This window comes from Alexandromys fortis, unplaced genomic scaffold (assembly GCF_014885135.2).
Source record: "Alexandromys fortis isolate MF-2015 unplaced genomic scaffold, M_Fortis_MF-2015_v1.1 scaffold_10, whole genome shotgun sequence".
NCBI classification, from domain to species: domain Eukaryota; kingdom Metazoa; phylum Chordata; class Mammalia; order Rodentia; family Cricetidae; genus Alexandromys; species Alexandromys fortis.
Genome location: NW_026067895.1, coordinates 20,395,811 through 20,416,487, shown reverse-complemented (window position 1 = coordinate 20,416,487; position 20,677 = coordinate 20,395,811). Strand labels below are relative to the sequence as shown.

Sequence of the window (20,677 nt, the reverse complement as noted above, 5' to 3'; positions counted from 1 at the left end):
GTTTCTCTGTGGCTTTGGAGCCTGTCCTGGAACTAGCTCTGTAGACCAGGCTGGTCTCGAACTCACAGAGATCCGCCTGCCTCTGCCTCCCGAGTGCTGGGATTAAAGGCTTGTGCCACCATCGCCCAGCTAACCCCAGGCTTTTCTTGTTTAAAGTTTGCTTTGTGTCTTTGGCCCCTGCTTACAAACCTTTTGGTAGTATTGTATTGTCCTGATTATTGGCCTATCTGTTCCTGATGGTGCTTGCTCAGTGACATCAACCGTTACCAAGGGCCTGTCTGCCACAGCTGAGGATCTTTTGATCTGACGTCACCTTACAACCTTCGGTTTCTTAGACAGCTTCTTCCTTCCTTCTCCAAATGGTTCTTGAGATACTCAGCACTCTCGTGATCCTCTCACGAAGAGCAATGCCAAACAGGGTCTGTAGTGCCCCTATCCAGTCATGAAGAAACTTCAGATGACAAATCTTCATCATGCCTTGTCTGTGATCTGTGATCATATTTAACTTTGGAGATGTGGGAGAGGGGGGATGTGGACACAATTTTGGGACAGATGGCTGCCCAGAGTTACTCTTATTTCAGAAAAAGCTTCTTCTTACCTCAGGGTAGAATGAGTTCAGAGCTAGACTACTGGCTTCATAGCAGGGCTGCTACCTCACAAAGAGTTAATCATAAGACCTAGATGCTTTTTGTCTTAGGATGTCTTGACACTACTGAATTGCATTCTACCTGTTAAGGAGCATGCTCAGACATCAGGAGGCTGACTACTTAGAGATCCTGTAATGTCTCTGGGAGCTCTGGGTCTTTCCAGTGTATTTTCATTCCTTTAAAAAAACACTGTGTGCACATGTGCGTCTGTCGTGCCACACAATGTGTATGGAGCTCAGAGGACAACTTTGTGGAACCCGTTAGCCCTTTCACCTTTACATGGGTCCCAGGGCTTGAACTGGAGTCAGCGGGCTGGCACAGCAAGCACCTTTACCCACAGAGTCATCTTGCTAGCCCCTGCAGTACGTCTCCTCTCCTTTTATTTTTGGTGACAGGTTCTCATGTATACTGGGCTCAAACTCAGTAAATTGCCAAGGATTTTCTTGAACTTCCCATCCTCTCGTCTCTGCCTCCCGAGGGTTTGGACTACAGGCACGTGCCACCACACAAGGCTTTATTGCAGTGTTAGAGATCCAACCTAGAGCTTTGTGCATGCTAGTGAAGAACTATACTGACTAAGCTATACCCCCAGCCTCTGCAATGTATTTAAGTAAACGTTCTGGTTGTTCACTCTGGTCTTGGCAAAATCTTTTTGTCCATCAATATCTACAGTCCTCCACACATGGTCTTTCATGGCACAGGGTATCTCAGAGAGCACCTGCTTCTACTGTTTTCATTTGTAGCAATAATAGGAGTCAGAACCCTGGGTTTGGCTACAGTGTTTGATCTGCTACATCAGACACTTGAAGTAGTTAAGCTGGGGAGATACACCCCACCTGTCCCGATATGTGTTAAATGTAATGGAAATTCCTATTCATAACCACTATTAGGCTGTCTGTGGACGCAAAGCACCAAAGTCACCAGGGAGAAGTCATGTCTTTAAAAAGTAATGACCTTTTGAGGTCAGACTGGTTTACAAGCGAGTTCCAGACCAGTTAGGACTGCATAGTGAGAGCCGGTTTCAGGAGAAAAAAAAGTAATAACCTAAGTCCACGGGCATAAGCAGTAGTAGTCGGTAGCAGTGGTTTCCTGCTTTGGGTTGGTGCGGTGAAGCACCGGTAATCCCAGCTTTTGGGAGGACGGTCGCTCAAGGTCATCTTCCACCACGGGGAGAGACGCCCGCCTAGCGACGGACGTGAGACCCCGTCTCAAAGACAAGTTTCTTCTTCTGGGTCTGAAAGTCTACAGACGCCTTGTTTTGCTGAGGCCTGCCCTGGCTCGGGGATACCCCAAGATCTGAATTGTCCTTACTCCCTAGCCCGACAGGTCCCACGCGTGCTTCCGCAGTCCACGTTCCTTCCGCGCTCTAGAGGGAGCCCGCGGGCCCCGCTTCCGCAGCGGAGACGTTTCGGAGGGGCAGCCGCCTGGGGAGGACTTCGTTCCAACACCTGCTGGGCCGCGACCCTGCCTGGGGACATTCCGCCGTGTGCGCCTCCCCACGCCACAGCCAGGCAACCCTCGGCCTCCGCGGCGCGCAGGGTGGAGCCCCGCTGGGACCTTGCTGGCCTACCAAGGGCTAGCCGCGGGGCCTCCGACGCTCGGGGCCAGAACCGCCACCCACCTGCCAGCCAGCCGGGGCCCAGGCTGCGGCCGTCCCCTCCCGCCCGGCTCCGCGTAAAACCCGGTGCGGAGGCCGGTCCCCGGCTCCCTAGTGGCGGCGCTGCGCGGCGGACTGGGCATGCGCAATGCGCAAGGCCGGCTCCCAGCGCCAAAAGGAAGCGTTCGCGGAGATCGCAGCGGCTGCGCCGGGGTATGCGGAACGGGCTCGCGTGGCTGCTGCACTCCGCGCTGCCCAGCACCTTGCGCTCCATCCTCGGCGCCCGCCCGCCGCCCGCGAAGCGACAGTGTGGGTAAGCGCCCCGAGCGCCCGGGCCCCACGCGGCCCGTGGGTCACCGTGGCTGTGCTGTGTGCTGCTGCAAAGTGGTGATTCAGCACTTAGCGCCGTCGCCGCCGCCGCCCCTCACGCCGCCGGTCCGGCCCGCCGGGTGCGTGGACGTCCGCGCCGCGGCCGCCTCCGGGGACCGGGAAGGGTCGGGCCTGGCGGGGAGGGCGGACGGGGACGGTGCCCTGAGCGGACGCCACAAGTGTAGGGGGGCTCGGGGCCGTTCGAGGCAGCGCGGCTGCTCTGGGAGCCGCGCACTCCCGCTGTCCTCCCGGAACGGTCGGCCACCTGAGGCGGGCCCCGGTGCCCTGAGGTGGGGGATATCCGGGGAGTCGTGGGAGACCGCTTCTCACCCTGCAGCGCGGTCCCCGTGGGGACCGAGTTTCCTGGACTAGGGCAATGAGCGTTGGGTGCTGTAAAAGTTTGCCTGCCTGGTCGGGAGTGAGCGTGAGCAGACAGGGGGACCGGGGAGCCGAAAGATACCTTGGGAATCCCGCACAGCATCTGCCTTGTTTTACACCTAAAACAAGACAGGTTCAGAGAGAGTTCAGTGATTTCTCTTACGATTGCAGAGATTACGGCCAGACCAGGTTTATGATGCACGTTATTTTTCGCTTTGTTTTTTTTGTTTTGTTTTGTTTTTGCAATTAGTGGCGTACTCCCTCCGCTTTACCCCGCTCTGTGTATACTACAAATTTTCAGTCTTGTAATAAAGGCGTAAGGTATTTTCTCTCTCTTTTTTCCTTTTCTTTCTTTTTCTGTGAATCGAGAGAGATAGTGAGTTCTACTAAGATCACTATTTGAAGCCCTCCCGATTTTTAGTAATATTTGACCTGCCGAATGCAGCGCACTGTGGCGGGTCTTTGTGTTCATATGTGATCTGCCTTCCAAGCAACTTTGATTTTGGCTGAAACCATTTGACAAGCGATGAGCTTGGCAATAGTCAGGAGCAGAGTGAGCGGCAGAAGGTGGGTTAGGGGGTCTGCACTGATCTTTGAAGCAATGGCGAAAGTTATGGAATCTGGGCATGTGTGGACGCAATCCAGGCCAGGTGTACTGGTAGTTTGGTGGATAGTGAATAGATTAGTTGAAGCTTTGGGGAATTTCCCTGGGGGGAATTGAATTAAGGCACAAATGCCGTATAATGCTACCCTGGGCCTTGAAATCCTTGTCCCCCGTCCCCGGAATCTTTAAATAATAGTGAATATTAGGGTTTCATTAAGATTTCGAATTACACGACAAGTAATCCCTGTTACTTGGGAGGCTGAGGCAAAACGATTGTAATTCAGGACCTGCAGAGGGAGTTCTAGGTCAGCCTCAGCAACCTAGTGAGATGCTCTTTAAAAAAAAAAATCAAGCATGGCTGGGGATATAGCCCAATGGGTTCTTGCTTGTCTTACTGTGTGCGGGGGGGGGGGGGGGGGGGGGGGGGGGGGGGGGGGGGGGGGGGGGGGGCTGGGTTCAATCCCCAGTACTCCTCTCCCCTGCAAAAGCTGACGGGGTGGGGTGTGATCTGATGGAACTGGGAGTTTAGGAGATTTGATGCAAAGATCTGTGTGTGAAGTAAGGGCGTGGGACCGGAGGCAGAGAACCGTGCCTGCCGGGCCTAGTCTTTCCGGGCCCGACTGTGAAGGCAGCAGCGTTATTAGGCGGGACTAGTGGCGATGAGGAATTTATGGAACTTGTTTTCACTCCCTCCATTTCCCACTACACTATAAAATCCTTTACAGTGTGGAAAAACAATCTCTGGGAGAGAGAAGTGGGTGTAGTAAGCATAGGCTTTGTACCTCTGTAGCTTCCCAAGTTCCGGAATTAGGGGCATGTACTACTATACATGGCTTCTAGAATTAAAAAAAAATGTTTAAAAGACAATTTGTTGTATAGTTCAGACTTTTTTTTTTTTTAAATCTTGTCTGAACCTCTTGAGTGCTGGGATTATAGACAACTTTCAGATTTATTTATTTATCTTTAAAATAAAGACGGGACCTCACATAGTCCAAGGTAGCCTGAACTTCCTACCTAGCCAAGGATAACAGATCTGGATTCTCCTCTTTCCATCTCCTAGAATTACCTGGGTGTACCACTGTGCCTGGTTTATGCAGTGCTACGGAATGAAGGAACTAGGGATTGTTGGGTTCACCAAATGAGTTCCTTCACAGCCTTATTTGTGCTTGTGAGACAAGGTCTTACTACATAGCCCTGACTGGTGTGGGGCTTGGAACTTTTACATAAACCGGGCTTGCCTCAGATTTGTGATCTTTGTACTTCTGGGGTTATAGGCATGCTCACCCACGCTGAGCTAAAATTTGTAGTTTTAAAGGGAAATTTATTTATTTATTTACTTTTATGGTTTTTCAAGACAGGGTTTCTCTGTGTAGCCCTGGAACTGTCCTGGAACCAAGCTGGCCTCAAACTCAGAGTCACCTGCCTCTGCCTCCCAAGTGCTGGGATTAAAGGCGTGCGCCACCACCGCCAGGCTGCAGCTGCCAGTGCTCTTCACCTCTGAGCCATCTCTCCAGCCCCCACCACAGCAACTCTTTTTGTTGTTGTTTGTTTTTCAAGACAGGGTTTCTCCGTAGTTTTGGAGCCTGTCCTGGACTAGCTCTAGTAGACTAGGCTGGCCTTGAATTTACAGAGATCCATCTGCCTCAGCCTCCTGACTGCTGGGATTAAAGACGTGCACCATCACTGCCCAGCTCACAACTCTTATTAAGAAAATGTTTAATTGAGGTGGCAATTTACAGTTCAGAGGTTCATTTCATTGTTATCATAGCGGGGAGCACGGCAGTATGCAGGCAAACATGGTGCTGGCTACATCTTGATCAGAAGACAGCAGGAAGTGGACTGAGGTACTGGGTGTTGCTTGGGCATGTATGAGACCTCAAAGCACACCCCCACAGTGACACACTTTCTCCAACAGAGCCATACCTACTCCAAGGAAGCCACACCTCTTAATAGTGCCGCTCCTATGAGCTTATGGGGACATTCAAACTACCATATGATGGTTCACAACCAACCACCCATAACTCCTTTTCCAGGGCATCTGATACTCTCTTTGGAACTATAAGAGCATCAAGCACCCAGATGGCACACATATGCAGGCAAAGCACACACACAATAAAGTGAATAAATGAACTTAAAATTAAAATAAATATAGTGTGCACCGTTATGCCAGTCCTAATTAGTTTTAAACATTTTATTTGTATTTTATGTGTATGAGTGTTTTGCCTGTATGGCAAGTGCACTGTGTGTTATGCCTACAGAGGCCAGAAGAGGGCACCAGATCCCATGGAACTGGAATTATGCATAGTTGTAAGCTGCCATGTGGTGGTGCTGGGAAACACGCAGGCTCTCTGCAAGAGCAGCAAGTACTCTTAACTGCAGAGCCATCTTTCTAGTCTCTCTCTCTCTCTCTCTCTCTCTCTCTCTCTCTCTCTCTCTCTCTCTCCCCCTCTCTCTCTTTCTCTGTGTGTGCAAATGTAAGTGAATGTCTGCGTTTGTGGAAGCCAGAGGAGGGGTCCGATCCTTTAAAGCTCGAGTTATAAGCAGGTAGTTTGTGAGCTGCCAGACACTGAACTCCAGTCCTTTGGAAGAATAGCAAGTACTCTTCACTAATGAGCCATCGTGCTGATGCTCAATATATTTTTTGAGACAAGGCCTCTTGTAGCCCAGGCTATTTTTTCTTGCCTCTCCCTCCAAAGTGGTTAATTAAAGATAGGCATCCACCACTGTGCTCACTCAGCCTCTGTGTATTTTACTTGTAGTTAGACTTTCTTTTCCTGCTGCTGTCTTTCATTGATGAGGTCCAGGGCATTGATGAATTAGAGCTTCAAGGATGTCAGAGAAGGAAATTCAGAAGGCTCAACACTACTTACTGAATCAAGTCAACTATTCAGAAAAGCTATACATGAAAAGGAGTGACTGAAGCTTTGGAAAAGTCAGATCGAATCAAAGGGCATAGTTTTAGGAAGCTACCTTATGTCAATCTTTATTTAAAAATGTTCCTATATGCATATGAGTATTTTACCGATATGTATGTATGTATGTATCTAACATGTATGCCTGGTACTGGGGTCAGAAGAGGGCATCAGATCCCCTGGAACTGGCATTGCTGCAGATGACTGTGAACTACCATCTGGGTGCTGGGACTGGGTCCTCCAGAGGAGCAGCCAGTGCTCTTAACCACTGAGCCAGCATTTTAGCTCCACATGCAGATTTCCAGAAAAATGCCGGAACAGAGTTTGTCACCTGGAAGAATAGGTGAGAGCCTGTTACAGCCTGTCTGGTTGTAATGCCTTTGCCAGTGTTTGAGCATTTGTTTCCTGGTCTAACCTCTCAACAAAGGAATGTGAGAGAAGTCCAGTGAGATGGTTTAGTGGGTAAGGGCGCTCGTTGCCAAGCCTGACATGAGTTTGGTCTCCAGAACCCACGTGGTAGAGTGAGAGAACTAAGTCCTGTGAGTTGCCCTCTGACCTCCACACAAGTGCATGACCACACACACACACACACACACACAAACCATGTAAGCTTCTTACAAATTTTAAACAAATAAAAACGAGTAAATAAAAAGCAGTTCTTCAAACAACTGTAGTGAATATCGGGGCTGTGGAGTTATCTTAACTGTTAGGGACCTAGAATACTCCGTCCTTGGCAGCCACTTGGGACAGGACCCCAGCCAGCCTGCCTGTCGACTGTGCTCTGTGTTTCTCTGTTCCACATGCTTAGGAAGCAGTAGTGATTTAAGCTGTTCAGACCTCTTAGGGCTTGCAGGTGGGGTAGAGCTCAGTCAGTGGTAAAGTCTTTGCCTCTAGCACACAAAGCCTTGGGAAACAATTCAGGCTTTTAAACCACTTTTAGACAAGCAAATGCCTTTTAATAGTCTAAAAAGACCAGGTGTCCTTGAGTGTCTTCCACATCAGCCTGCAAAATAAACATCTATATTCTGTCCATCTACCTTAAAGTTAGGGTACATAGCAATCTCACCAGAGTGTGGGGTAGGAGTGGGGAGTCTTTGTGTGAGTTTCATAAAAAATGCTTTCCTTTATATTTTACTGCTTGTGTTGTAGATTTCCTAGATACCCACCCAGAGAATCGGCCTATCTTTCAGCCAGACAGCCAAAGCTAGGACACTTGGTCTTTCCATAGCATTAGGTATGTTGGGCTCTGGAACCTTGAGTAGGACCATCAGTTGGGTTGCTTTCAGTCTGCCCTTACTGTTTTCTGCTGGTTTGGCCATTATTTGTGCCCATTAATTGAGTATCTATATTATGTTGATTGTCCACTATGCTCAGCATTGTCATAAATCCTGTCCCCAAGGAGCTTTCAGTCATAAATAATGGATAATTATATTCCTTTGCTTCTGTTATTTTATTAAACATCTCCATTGTAGATGGAGACTGTGCTTCCGTTTCTGGCTACCCAGACCCAAATAATCACACAGAAACTATATTAATTACATCACTGTTTGGTCAATGGCTAAGACTATTCCTAGCTAGCTTTTAAATCTTAAATTAACCCACGTGGCTGTGGCGTTACCTCATTTTCTACTTGTCTTGCTTCCTCAGTGGCTAACTGGCATCTGCTTGACTCTGCCTACTCACTCTGTCCATCCCTGTTTGGATTTCCCGCCTGACTCTACTCTGCTAAGCCATTGGCCAAAACAGCTTTATTCATCAACCAATAAAAGCAGCACATCTACAGAAGGGCATCCTGCATTGTTGGCCCATTATTTGTGCTCATTAATTGAGTATATTATTTTGATTGCCCACTCTACTCAGCATTGTGAGGGTTGCAGAGATAGTTGGTCATAAATCCTGTCCCCAAGGAGCTTTTGGTCATAAATAATGGATAATTATATTCCTTTGCTTCTGTTATTTTATTAAACATCTCCACTTTTATTCTTTGTTGATTCTTCCAGTTTATTTAAAAAAGTGTTTAATTTTTTTTTCTTTCTTTTTTCTTAAAAATCACAACTCTGGGGGTTAGAGAGATGGCTCAGTGGTTAAGAGCACTAACTGCTCTTTTAGAGAACCCGGTTTCACTTCCTAGCGCCTACATGGCAGATAGCAATTGTCTGTAACTCCAGTTCCAGGGTATCTTATACCCTCACAGGCATACCTGCATGATAAACACTGATGCACATAAAATAAAAATAAATAGATCTTCCTTTTTTTCTCCTTGAGTGAGTGTCTTGCCACGTAGCACGGGTTGACTACACACTGGCAGTTGTCCTTCCTAGTTCCCAGGATTGCAGGTGTGAACCACCATGCCCAGTGCAAGCTCACACATGGTTGTGGGCTTTTCGTTGCTTGTTTTTTTGAGACAGGGTCTCATGTATCTCAAGCTATCCTCAAACTCTCTTTGTAGTTGAGGATGAGGATGATTTTGAACTTCTGATCTTCCATCTCCCGAGATTACACATTTACAGATTTACACACGTGCATGAGCCACCATGCTCGGTTCATGTTTGATTGAACCCACATATACTCGGCTACATGGGATTGAACCTAGGACTTCATACGTGATAGACAAGCATATTACCAACAGAGCTACATCTCTATTCTTTAGTTATACTTAACCAGTTGGTTGTTTATTATATATAACTTATTCATTTCCAGTTCTGGAATACCCTTTCCTGTTTCCTTGTTGGGACTCAATCCTGCCTTGTAAAAATCATTTATTGTATGTTGTGTATGGGAGGGGAGCACAAGTGTGAGGGTGCTCACTTGGCGGTCAGAGGACAACTGTGTGTAGCCACATGTATCTATTTAAATTCCCCAGTCACCCCAGGAGCACATCAAGGCACATTTGACTGCATGGATTCTGTATGGGACATTGCTAATGCAAACCTGTCCATCATTACAGACATTCTAAGAGCTTTGCCTTTGCTACTCAGACCTGTGCTCAGACTTAGGTAATAAGCTTCCTACTTAGCACGATCTTTATGTGTCCAGTATGTGTGTATGTATGCGTAATTTTATTTATATGTAGGGGTGTCTGCACACCATGTGCATGTGACCATGCCTGGTGCCCACATGTCCAGAAAAAGGTGTCAGATCCCCTGAGACTGGAGCTATGAACAGTTATATGCTGCCATGTAGGAAGAGGGAATTGAACTCAGGTCCTCTGAAAGAGCAGCCACTGCTCTTAACTGCTGAGCCATCTCTCCAGCCTCTCAATATGTATTTTAAACTTAACATGTCCAAAAGCTATCTAGATAACTTTCTCCAGTGTCGAACCCAGGGCCTCGTGTATGCTAGACAAGCACTATGACTGCCCTCTACCGCCAGCCCTTTCTCCTACCTCTGCCCTGTCTCTTTCTGCTCTCCTGCAGCCCCAGCCCTGATCTCCTCCCCACAAAGTCTGTTCTTTTAGTCCTTTAACATGCACATTTGCCATAGTGAACATGTGGATATGTGCCCGTCTTTGCTTTGTTTGAGACAGGGTCTTCTCCATTGTTTGCCGTCGTGTATTCCAGACTAGCTCATGAACTTCCTGGGATTCCCCTGGCTCTGTCCTCCATCGCTTAGGATTTGAACTCAAGTCCTCACGTTTGCACCGGAAGCATTTTACCCACTGAGCTATTGCCCCAGCCCTGTTTTTGTATTTTATTTAAAAAGTAAGGTTTTTTTTTTTTGTTTATTTGTTTATTTTCTTGCAATGCTAGAAATTGGATCTAGGACCCTGACATGGTAGGCATGTACTCTATCACTGACTGCACCCTTGCCTTCTTGCCTTCTTCAACTTGTTTAAGCTAATAATTTAGCCATCTTTGATTTTTCTTTTTTTAATTAATTTATCATATATAGAGTAGTCTGACTGCATGTATGCCTACTCACCAAAAGAGGGCACCAGATCTCATTATAGATTGTTGTGAACCACCATGTGGTTGCTGGGAATTGAATTCAGAACCTCTGAAAGAGTAGCCAGTGCTCTTTAACTTCTGAGCCATCTCTCCAACACCCCCTAACTTCTTTCTTTAATCCTTTATCCACCTATTACATACGTCCCACTTCTGGTCACTTCCCTCTGCTGTCCTCATCTACAGTATTCTGTGTCACTCAGATGAACAGAATAGCCTCTTCGCCAATTCCATTATGTCTGAACTTGGTTCTCTGTACATAACCTTGCCATCTGCTATAGCGTCATCTTTTGAAATCTAAGTCATTTTATTTATTTGTTACAAAAATCTTCCAGTTGCTCTGCCATTCACTGAGATTTAAAGACATCTTCTATCATCTCTACAATGTCCAAGAAGAGCCTATGGAATCTGGCCTGTCCCCACCTCTCTGATCTTTTTTGGAATAATCTCTTTCTCCTTTGTAGTCACGTCCTTGGCTCACTTCTGCCTAACTCATTTGCACTGCTTACCTCTGCTGAAAGTGCTCAGGAAGGGTTCCACTGAGAACATGGGATTTAACAAATTAGAAATTTGGATGAATGGGGTATAGTTGGTAGACTTACACACAGAAGACACAGGATTAGCAAAGGCTAAAAGAAGTAGGAAAACTCATCATTGAGAGATGAGATTTTTATCCCATAGGAAGTTAAAATGCATCTCTTTCAGTGATGACATGGCATGGAAGCTATGTTTTTAGGTGATTAGTCTCTTTGGTTTTTAGAAACACAATTTAAATTCAAGTAGACATCAAAGTAGTGCAAATAGAGGCTAGGGATGTGCCCTTGTTGGTGGAGGGCTTGGCTGTCATGCAAGAGGCTGTGGGTTCAATTCCTGGCATTGGGTAGGGTGGGGTCAGGGGTGGATGAGTGTGAATGGATTAGGTGCAGTGGCACAGACCTATAGTCCCAGCTGCTTTGATGGATGAGGTGTGAGGACGACTTGAGTCCAGGAATTCTAGGCTGGTGTGGCTAAGTAGATACTTGATACCCATACACACACACATACTCGGAAGTGTAAATGGCAGGGACAAGGGGACTCATTAGATGACGCGCGAAGGATCCAGCAGCCTATAATAATTGATTGGGCGTGTGGGGCGGAGCCCAGGGTCTTAGAATTAATGACTTTAAGGTGAGAGCTGCATGAACCTAGTCTAGGAGGGACAGTCAGAGTGGAGAAGACACGAGAGATTGAGCTGCAGACTGTGGGAAGAAGGCCGTCCAGGTGGGATGTTGGTCCTGTCTGGCAGGTGGTTGGTTTCCCCAAGGCATGCCAAGAGAACAGGCTGGTCAGGTACTGTAGTGGGACACAGTGGCACAGTCTTGTGGGCACTTCAGAGCTGACTTTGCCTTCAGGAAGTTAGATGACACGGGGCTTCTCAGGCTAGTGGACGGGACTGAACAGTCCTTAATCACATAGGAAGGGAAATAAAATGAGGGTCTAGTTCATACAGATGTAGTGGGGAAAGGGTGCAGTTAGAAGGTCAAAGTTAGGTTGGTGAGTTCCGAGCTACTGCAGAAGCTTCTTAACTTCCCTCTGCTGCATAAGGATCAGAAATGGATGACCCCAGATATAAGCGAAATAGATCCAGTTGCGAGGCTCTTGCTGTTCTTGGAAATGGTTTTGTTTTTGTTGCCCACCTTCTCTTCCACACCCACAGGGGTTCTCCAGGTAGCCCTGGCTGTCCCAGTACTCACTCTGTAAACCAGACTAGCCTCGAACTCAGAGATCCACCTGCCTCTGCCTCCCAAGTGCTGGGATTAAAGGTGTGCACCCCCACTCTCAGCTTGATACTCAGAGGGGTTAAACTGTTCACTGATACCCAAAAAGTGGCTCAGCCAGACATGAGTGCACGTGGGCTCATTCAGGAACCTTAGGGAGGGCTGGAGAGATGGCTCAGAGGTTGAGCATTGCCTGCTCTTCCAAAGGTCCTGAGTTCAATTCCCGGCAACCACATGGGGGCTCACAACCATCTGTAATGGGGTCTGGGGCCCTCTTCTGGCCTGCAGGCATACACACAGACAAAATATTGTATACATAATAAATAAATAAATATTTAAAAAAAAAGGAACCTTAGGGATTAGCTGTTGTCCCATCACTTCCCTGAAGGCAGCTTGACATCTCTAGTGGATATGGGGAAGTCAGATAGGGAGGTAGGCTTAGAAAGGATATGCCAAGTGGCGCTGAGTCTGAAGGAATTGCTAGTCAGGGGAGGCTTGCTAGAGCCATTTAATATGCCTTTAATATGCCTGGACTTTGGTTAGAATGTCTAAGCTGATTTCTTAGATTGGATGTAGAGTTGAGCATATGGACACACGTGGCTGTACGGAAAATATTTATGTAGAGATGTAGATGGTACATGACCTCGTGAAATGCTGGCATTTAGAGATACAGGGGAAACAAATCTGGAGAGTGTGGGAGTTCAGAGAATGGAAGATGATGTCAGAAGCTGAATGGTTAGATGTGCTCAGTCAAAAAGGTTTTGAGGAGAAATGGGATATTGAGAAAAGATAAAAGGCCATTTTATTGGCCATCAGCAAACAGTAAGGGATAGAAGCCAAGTTTTGTGGGGTCTGACACAATTATTCTGAAAAACAAAAAAATGAGGTATTGTGTGGGAAAATCAGATATCTGGGGAAAAGCAGGCCTAAGCAAATGCAAGGAGAATAAAGTTGTCTGTTAGGGCTTAAGGAAGAAGCTAGTGGAGAGAGAAAGCTAGGGAAAAGAAGGGGGAGAGCAGGAGTGGGTAGGGGGTAGAAGTAAAAAACCCATTTGTATTATGTATTAGTAATAATGAGAAAAGGTTGCTGGGTGTGGTGACTCAGGCCAGTAATACCCAGCAATTAGGAGGTGGAGGAAGAAGGCTTAGGAGTTGGAGGTGGACCAGCCTGTCCTACATGAGGCCATGTCTCAAAACAAACGAGAGAGGGAGGAGGGAGGGAGAGATAGTGAGGCCTGTCTGGTTTTCATGCTGTTAGGTAGTCCCACAGCTGGGTGTTTTTAAGGAATACTTCCAGTCCAGGGCCCTGCCATAAGCACTGTGCTTGCCCAGCTTGTAGGATACTTGGTTTGGGGACATGTTTTCTGTTTGGGGCAGGAGCTCTGGAGAGCAAGCGTTGCCTCTAGTCTATCCCCGGTACCTAGCACAGTGCTTAGCACATATAGATGTCCACTGAGAATTTGTCATGTGTCTGTCTAGAGTCCTGGGTTGCTCCATGCTGGGTAGTTTCAGTTCTGGGTGCTCTGAATTAGAAGATTTTTATTATATTCTATTTATTTGTTTGTCTGTTTATTTAGTTTTAATAAACCAGAGTCTTCCTATGTAGTTACCTGGCCTTGTACTTACTATGTAGCCCAGGCTGACTTTCAAGCCTGAAGTCTTCTGCCTCAGCCTTCCCAGTACTGGGACATAAGTCCGAGCCACACATATTATGTACTGGAAAATTTCTAGGCGTGTTCACCAGGTTCTTGGTCATGGGAAGAGTTGAGACGCAGTTATCATTTCGGTGCTGGCCCCTCAGCTACACAGTTGTCTCTCATTGGCCAGATGCTTTTCTACTACCTCTAGATTTTATCTGGCTCAGAGCCTCATCCTGACCTGTGTGTGGTGAAGGTTCGGCATGTTGGAAAGTTCCTGCGTCTGTGGGATGCCACGTCTCTGACGTCACTGACCACACAGTTTGGGTTTGAGGGCTCTTGGCTGTTGAGCTGCTCATTGTGTTCTTCACAGTGCTCCTGTGCAGAGACAGATAGTTTTTCTATGGGACTCGGAGAAGAATCCATGTATTCTGAATCCATAGAGGAAGGAGGAAGAGGCTCCAGGTGACATTTACAAGGCTGTGTGATTTGTGCAGCCTGTAAAATTCGGGCTCAGTAACAGTCAGTCCCTAGAATATGATGCTTCAAGGCACACAGGCTTTGGGGAAAGCTGGACCTGTGTTCATGTTGTCAAGCAGGAAACAGGAGAAATAAGAGGTGGCCTGTGAGAAAGGCCAGGTCTTGAAAGACTGTCACCATGGCAGTGCTAGAGAATGATCCCAGGGTCGAGTGCTGTGTTGCCACCCAGCTGCATCCCCAGCTGAGATAAATCTTCCAGTTCTGTTTTTCAGAATGGCGACTATGGTTAGTAATAATAACAACATACTGTGTTTTTAAATTGCTAAGAAAGTAAAATTCAAATGCTTTTACCTCAAAATATAAATATGAGGTAGTAGATATATTCATTTAATTTAATCAGTCCACAGTGGCTACATATAGGAAAATACCACCTTGTACTTATCCTATAAAAGGAAGGAGAAAATTAACATTGTACACTTACTGCCACTCAAACCTCAGGTCTCAGATTTATCGGTTGCTCCGGTTGCATCATTTACTAAAAAGATCTTAAAAGAAGACATTCAGCTCAGAATTAGTGTTGTCTTCTGTTGCAGATCCTCTCAGCCTTTGACGGGAATAGTTGCACAGTCTTTGCTTACCTTTTCCGACCTTGACTCTGGAGTTTACGTGCCTTGTAGCTGCCCCCAGTTTGAGTTTCGGTGGAGGTTTCCCAGCTCCCCAGAGACTGCCACAGGGCTGCCAGCAGTGTTCTCCTTGTGTGCTAGCAAATGGTATCTGGAGCTCATTGCTCTCTTTACTGATGCTTACTTTTATTAGTTATTGTTTGTGGTTTTTTTGAGACAGGGTTTCTCTGTGTAACCCTGGCTGTCCTGGAACTTGCTTTGTAGACTAGGCTGTCCTCAAACTCAGAGATCTTCCTGCCTCTGCCTCCCTAGTGCTGGGTTTAAAGGTGTGGGTCACTACTACCTGCCTTACTTTTATCAATTTAACAGTTCATCTTAGCTAGCTTTTGTTAAAACGTTACTTTATCCCTTTGTTATCTTTTGGGGAAATACTTTAAAACTATTCAAATACATTTTCAAATGAAACTATTAATTTTATTTATTTATTTATTTATTTATTTATTTATTTATTTATTTATTTTTGTTGTGTGTCCACCTGAGTGCCTGTGTGGAGACCAAAGGTTGATTTCTCTTTTGGAGACGGGGTCTCTCATTTAATCAGGAGTTCACTGATTCAGCTAGACTGGCTGGCCAGCAAGTTTGGGAATCCTCCTGTCCTGGCTGCTTACCCCAGCACCAGGGTTATAAATGAGTGCCACTGTGCCTGGCGTTTCTGTTTGGAATCAAGTCCTTGTGTCTACACGGGCACTTTGCCCACTAAACAGTCTCCTAAGCCCCTGGTCCTGATTTATGTTCCTCCTGTCTCAGCCTCCAGAGTGCTGCTATCGTAGGCATGTGCCACCCATGCCCTGCTTTGTTCCTTTTATTTATCTTTCAGAATAGATTTGTGATGTGTGTGTACATGTGCATGTCTAGTGTGGAGGCTGGAGGTCAGCATAAGATGCCTTCCTCCATCACTCTTCACCTTACCTTTCGAGGTGGGATGTCTCCCTGAATGAGGAGCACACGCTTCCCAAGAGCAGCAGGCTCCAGGGACCTCCTCTGCCTCTCCACTACTAGGACTCTAGGTGCATGTCACCATGCCCAGTTTTCTCACGTGGATGCTTGGGATCTGAACTCAACCCCTCATACGTGCATAGCAAGCACTTTATCAAATGAGACGTCTGTCCAGATCCACATAGAGGTTTCTGTCTAGTTTTTTCCCCCTGAAACAGTCTTGTGTAGCCCTGGCTGGTGCCAGCTCAAGGATGACCTTGAGCTCCTGATCCTCTTGTCTCTGCTTCCTGAGTGCTATAATTATAGCATGTGGCACCATGCCTGGCCAGCTTTAATTCATTACAGATACTATTTAATGTAATACTTACATTTTTAATGTGGACATTGGGAATCTGAATGCTAGCGTCTATCCAGTGACTATCCCATCATTCTGTTAGCACTTTATTATTTTTGACCCGCAAGATGTTTCAGGTTTCTAGTTATGAAATCAACCATTTCTCCAAGGAGCCGTGGCTGTTTTTAGTGGTGAAGTCAAAGTTAGAAAGCAAGTGCGTGGTACAGTCTACACTGCTACTTAGGGAGGGAAAATCGGGGCCCTGGGTCCTCTCAGTGACAGGGTGAAGGCAGGAGGTTTATGTAAATAATAAATAGGTATCTTACCTGTGGGTGAATACATTATCTGTATATATTTATTCATGTACGTGCATATGTGTATGCATTCATGTGTGTGAACGGAAACACACACATAAATATACAGACATGTTTACATTTGTATTTCTATATCTGCTTCGATACTGAAAGCTGCAGGATCACACAGACAGCTCCAGTGAATTACAAGGTTAATTTTGGCTTTTATTCTTTACATGAGGACCGTGGTTCTCACTGTCCTGTATGTTCCTCGTTTACTGTGTCCCACCGTCCCGCCCCAGTGTGACCAGCGCCTGTCTCATGGCTGCTGGCACATCTCTTGCCTGTGAAGTTGCTCCTCTGGCTCTTGTCACTCCCCACCACCTGTGAATGACTGCTTTGTTTATTGATGACCTTTGACCTTTGGCAGGCATTGGCGGTTCTTGCAGGCTATCTTTGGATACACCTCTGCACATGACTCAAGCTTTGTCTCCCCTGTTGGGCTGCGGAGGATGGGGTGCAGTCCTTGTTCCCTGGGGGATGCAAATATTATAAGGCTTGAGTTCCCGTTTCTAAATACCCTTGCCAGGTGGTGGTGGTGACACACTCAGGAGGCAGAGGCAGACAGATCTCTGTGAGTTCAAGGCCAGCCTGGTCTACAGAGCAAGTTCCAGGACAGCCAGGGCTACAAACAGAAACCCTGTCTCTAAAAAAATAAAAAAGTTGAAAATAGAGCTCAGGACAAGTCCTAACTCTGCATGCTGTCTACGTAATTTTGGGTGCAAACTGAAGAAGGGGATGGATATCCTTGAAACATTAGTATCTTGCTTTTTTTCTCGTTTAATTAGCCTTGTTGTGACATGGACAGCCCTAGTTAGCAAAAACAAGTTCAGTCTGGGGCATATCAATTCATTGAGTAGAGAGATGTGCCTTCAAGTCCAGTAAGCTTGACTCTTCAAAGATTCTTCTGCGTAAAGGTGACCTGGTGGCCAGTTATCATAGGTTTCCCTTCCCTCTAGAACTGTGTAGTTTATAGGTACGTTAGATTAGCCACGTGGTTTGACATGGTGCTTGATATCTAAGGATTTGGATTTGATTCCCAGTCCTCCTGTCTAAAGCCCGTATGACTTTGCCAGGTAACTTCCCTGAGGTCTCACTTCCCAGGATCCATACATTCTCCAAATGTATGTCCTTAAAAAGCTCGTGCTGGGCAAGAGCCTGACTCAACAGGGTTGGGTTCACCCTGTGTTTGTGCCTTAGATTGCTCTTTCCAGGACAAGTTCCTGTAGACCTTTTTTTTTTTCTCTTTCCTTCATGGTCTGTTCTCTTCCTTTGCTTTTAAGCCTTTTCTGATTTAAACGTATAGGTAGGTAGATTGGAGTTTATGATAGTTTGTGCATTTTGATGAGGCTGTCTCCTGATCCTAGGTGTATAGAATTGGTTGTGGTGATTCTCATCCATTATCTGGGGGCAGTAGCAGACCTAGAAAGGAGAGTCTCGTCCTCAGCATTGTTGATGTTTTGATCCTTTACCGTGGAGCTGTCCTGTGTGCTGCAGGATGCTAAGCAGCACCCCTGGCCTCGGTACTCCTCGTTTACGACAGCTAAAAATGTCTCCAAACACTGCCAGATGTCCCCTGGGAGAAGGGGTGAAATTGTCAACTTCTAAAAACTACGGGCTATAAATATTGCCTCCCTAATAGCAATTATACAGGAATTGTTAGCTACCTGCTTTCCTGATAGTCTGCCCGATGATGTTTTGACCTCTGGAGATGACAGTATACAGTTGGAATTTGCACGAGCCTGTAGTCAAAATGCCAGTAATAACACTGTGGTTACTGAGACAGTCTGTTTGCATCTCACCCTTATAGGGCCACAGTAACAACGATGGTTTAATAAGCTGCCGTCTGTTGATGCCTTGAATGTGCCAGGCAGTGCCCTAATGAAGTTTAGTTAAATGTATTCACTGGAGAGAACCTGTGAAGTCTGCCCAAGTCTGGTGCAGCATGTCCCTGCCAATTTAATAACCCAAGTGAACATTATATTTTACTCTTGAGATGCTTAAGTCCATTTCCAAGAGCCTAGTAGTATCCCAGGTGAGGAACAAAGAGATCATTTGTTAGCAATGAAATATGGCTGTTGAACCATGCTAAGAGGGGCCAGCAGAGTTTTCTTAACCAGCATTATCCGAGGTGGGCAGATTCTCTTGTGTCTCAACCAGGGTGTGTGTAGTGTTCAAGAGATATAGCCTCTGTACAGAATATGAGTAGTTGTGACATGCTTTCCTTGGAGGCTGTTTTGAGAGAACTAGTTTCAGGCCAGTACTGATTTGGATTAATCTTTAGGACCTGTGACATCAGCCTTCGCTGTTTTGGGTTCATGGGGCATCTGTGAGAAAGATAATCCATTCATACACATTAAGTTATATAATATACACGTTAACTCTATATGATATCTCTTAAAAATAAGCTGAGCCAAGTGGTGGTAGTGCATCCCTTTAATCCCAGCACTCAGGAGGCCGAGACTAGCCTGGTCCTCAAGAGCTAGTTCCAGGACAGGTTCCAAAGCTACAGAGAAGCTCTGTCTTGAAAAACCTGCCTTGAGGCAGGATTTCTCTGTATAGACCTAGTTGTTTTGGAACTTGCTGTAGACCAGGCTGGCCTTGAACTCAAAAGATCTACCTGCCTCTGCCAGTGCTGGGATTAAAGGTGTGCGCCACCACTGCCTGTCTGAATCTATATCATTCAGATCCTGTTTGTCTGATACAAAGGTTGGAAAATGTTTGTTTTATTTTATGTGTATCGTATTTTGCTTGAGTGTTGTATGTGCACTGCATGCATATGCCTGCTGCCTATCAGAGGTCAGGAGAAGATGTCAGATTCGTTGGAACTGACAGTTGTAAGCTTCCATGTGGGTTCTGGGAACTGAACCCCAAACCCCTGGAAAAGTAGCAAGTGCTCTTAACTGTTGAGCTGTCTCTCTAGCCTCTTCAGATTGAAAAATTTGAGGAGGGAATTTATTCAAGATTTTATTATTTGGGAGGCTGGAGAGATGGCTCAGTCAGTGAAGTGCCAGCCCAGTGATGATCCCCGGGTTCAGTGAAAGACCATGTCATTAAATAATAATAATAGTAATAGTTGTTTGGCTTTTACTTTTTATTACATTTAGTGCTGGCCACTCAATTGTTTTTGGAGACTATCAAGGCTTTTTCTTTTGTCTTGTTTGTTTGCTTTTTGTGGTACTGGTCATGAAACCCAGGGCTTTGTACATACTAGACGAGGACTCTACAGCTGAGCTACATCCCACCTTTATTTTTTAAGTCTTTACTTAGAGTTTAAAGTAAGTAATGACTAAAAGCTCGTTTTCAAACGAGGAGTGGCAATGGTGTCCATGCTGTCCTGTGGTGTCCCTGCTGGCCTTATATAGGCCTCCTTGCCTTTTTAAGATCGTTACTGTTACTTGTTTGAAACAGAGTCTGCTGTGTAGCCTGGCTCTCCTGGAACTTTCTGTGTAGACCAGGTTGGCCTCCAGCTCAAAGAGACTTACCTGCCTCTGCCTCCTGAGTGAGTGCTGGGTTAGAAACAATGTACCACTGTGCCTAGTTCCTGTGTCGCGTCCCTCCCTCCTCCAGCCTCCCACTCAAGATCTTGTTCTGTGTCCTGGGCTGGCCTTAAACTCCTGATCCTTCTGTATCAGCCTTCCAAGTGCTGGGATTACAGGCCTGTGTCACCACACCAAGCGCTGTTGGGTTTCCTAGCTCTTGTGTTTGTGATAGCATCAACAAGTGGTTGTCACAGGACACAAGCAGAAAGGGTTAGGTTGATAATTGTCACAGTAATTAGACTGTTATTTCTTAAACCTTCTTGAGTTAGAATATTGTTAAGGTTTTCAGGATGACTTTTGATGACTGATATTTATAATGTTAGTAATTGACTTTTGTTTTACTGTGCTTTATGAAAGGTCTTTTTATTGTAACATAATACATGTTTAGTATGATGTGGTTTTGCAAACTGAACATACCTGTTTAACCAGCACGTGACCAGGAGGACTTCCTTGTGATCCTTTTATTTACTGTGTCTTCCCAAGGTGAACACATAGTTTGGTTTGT

At 46.1% G+C, this 20,677-nt stretch overlaps 1 protein-coding gene across 2 annotated transcripts in view; it reads left to right on the top strand.

The window, feature by feature from the left end:
* Positions 1 to 1,824: 1,824 nt before the first annotated feature.
* Positions 1,825 to 20,677, top strand: part of Ide (insulin degrading enzyme) — an 89,294-nt gene continuing 70,441 nt past the window's right edge. The window contains exon 1 of one of the 2 annotated variants that reach the window (XM_050158744.1): positions 1,825 to 2,557. In XM_050158744.1, the coding sequence (XP_050014701.1) occupies positions 2,460 to 2,557 (98 nt within the window). In that variant the 5' untranslated portion in view covers positions 1,825 to 2,459. The remainder of the gene's footprint in view (positions 2,558 to 20,677) is intronic. The other variant, XM_050158734.1, reaches the window with a different exon arrangement.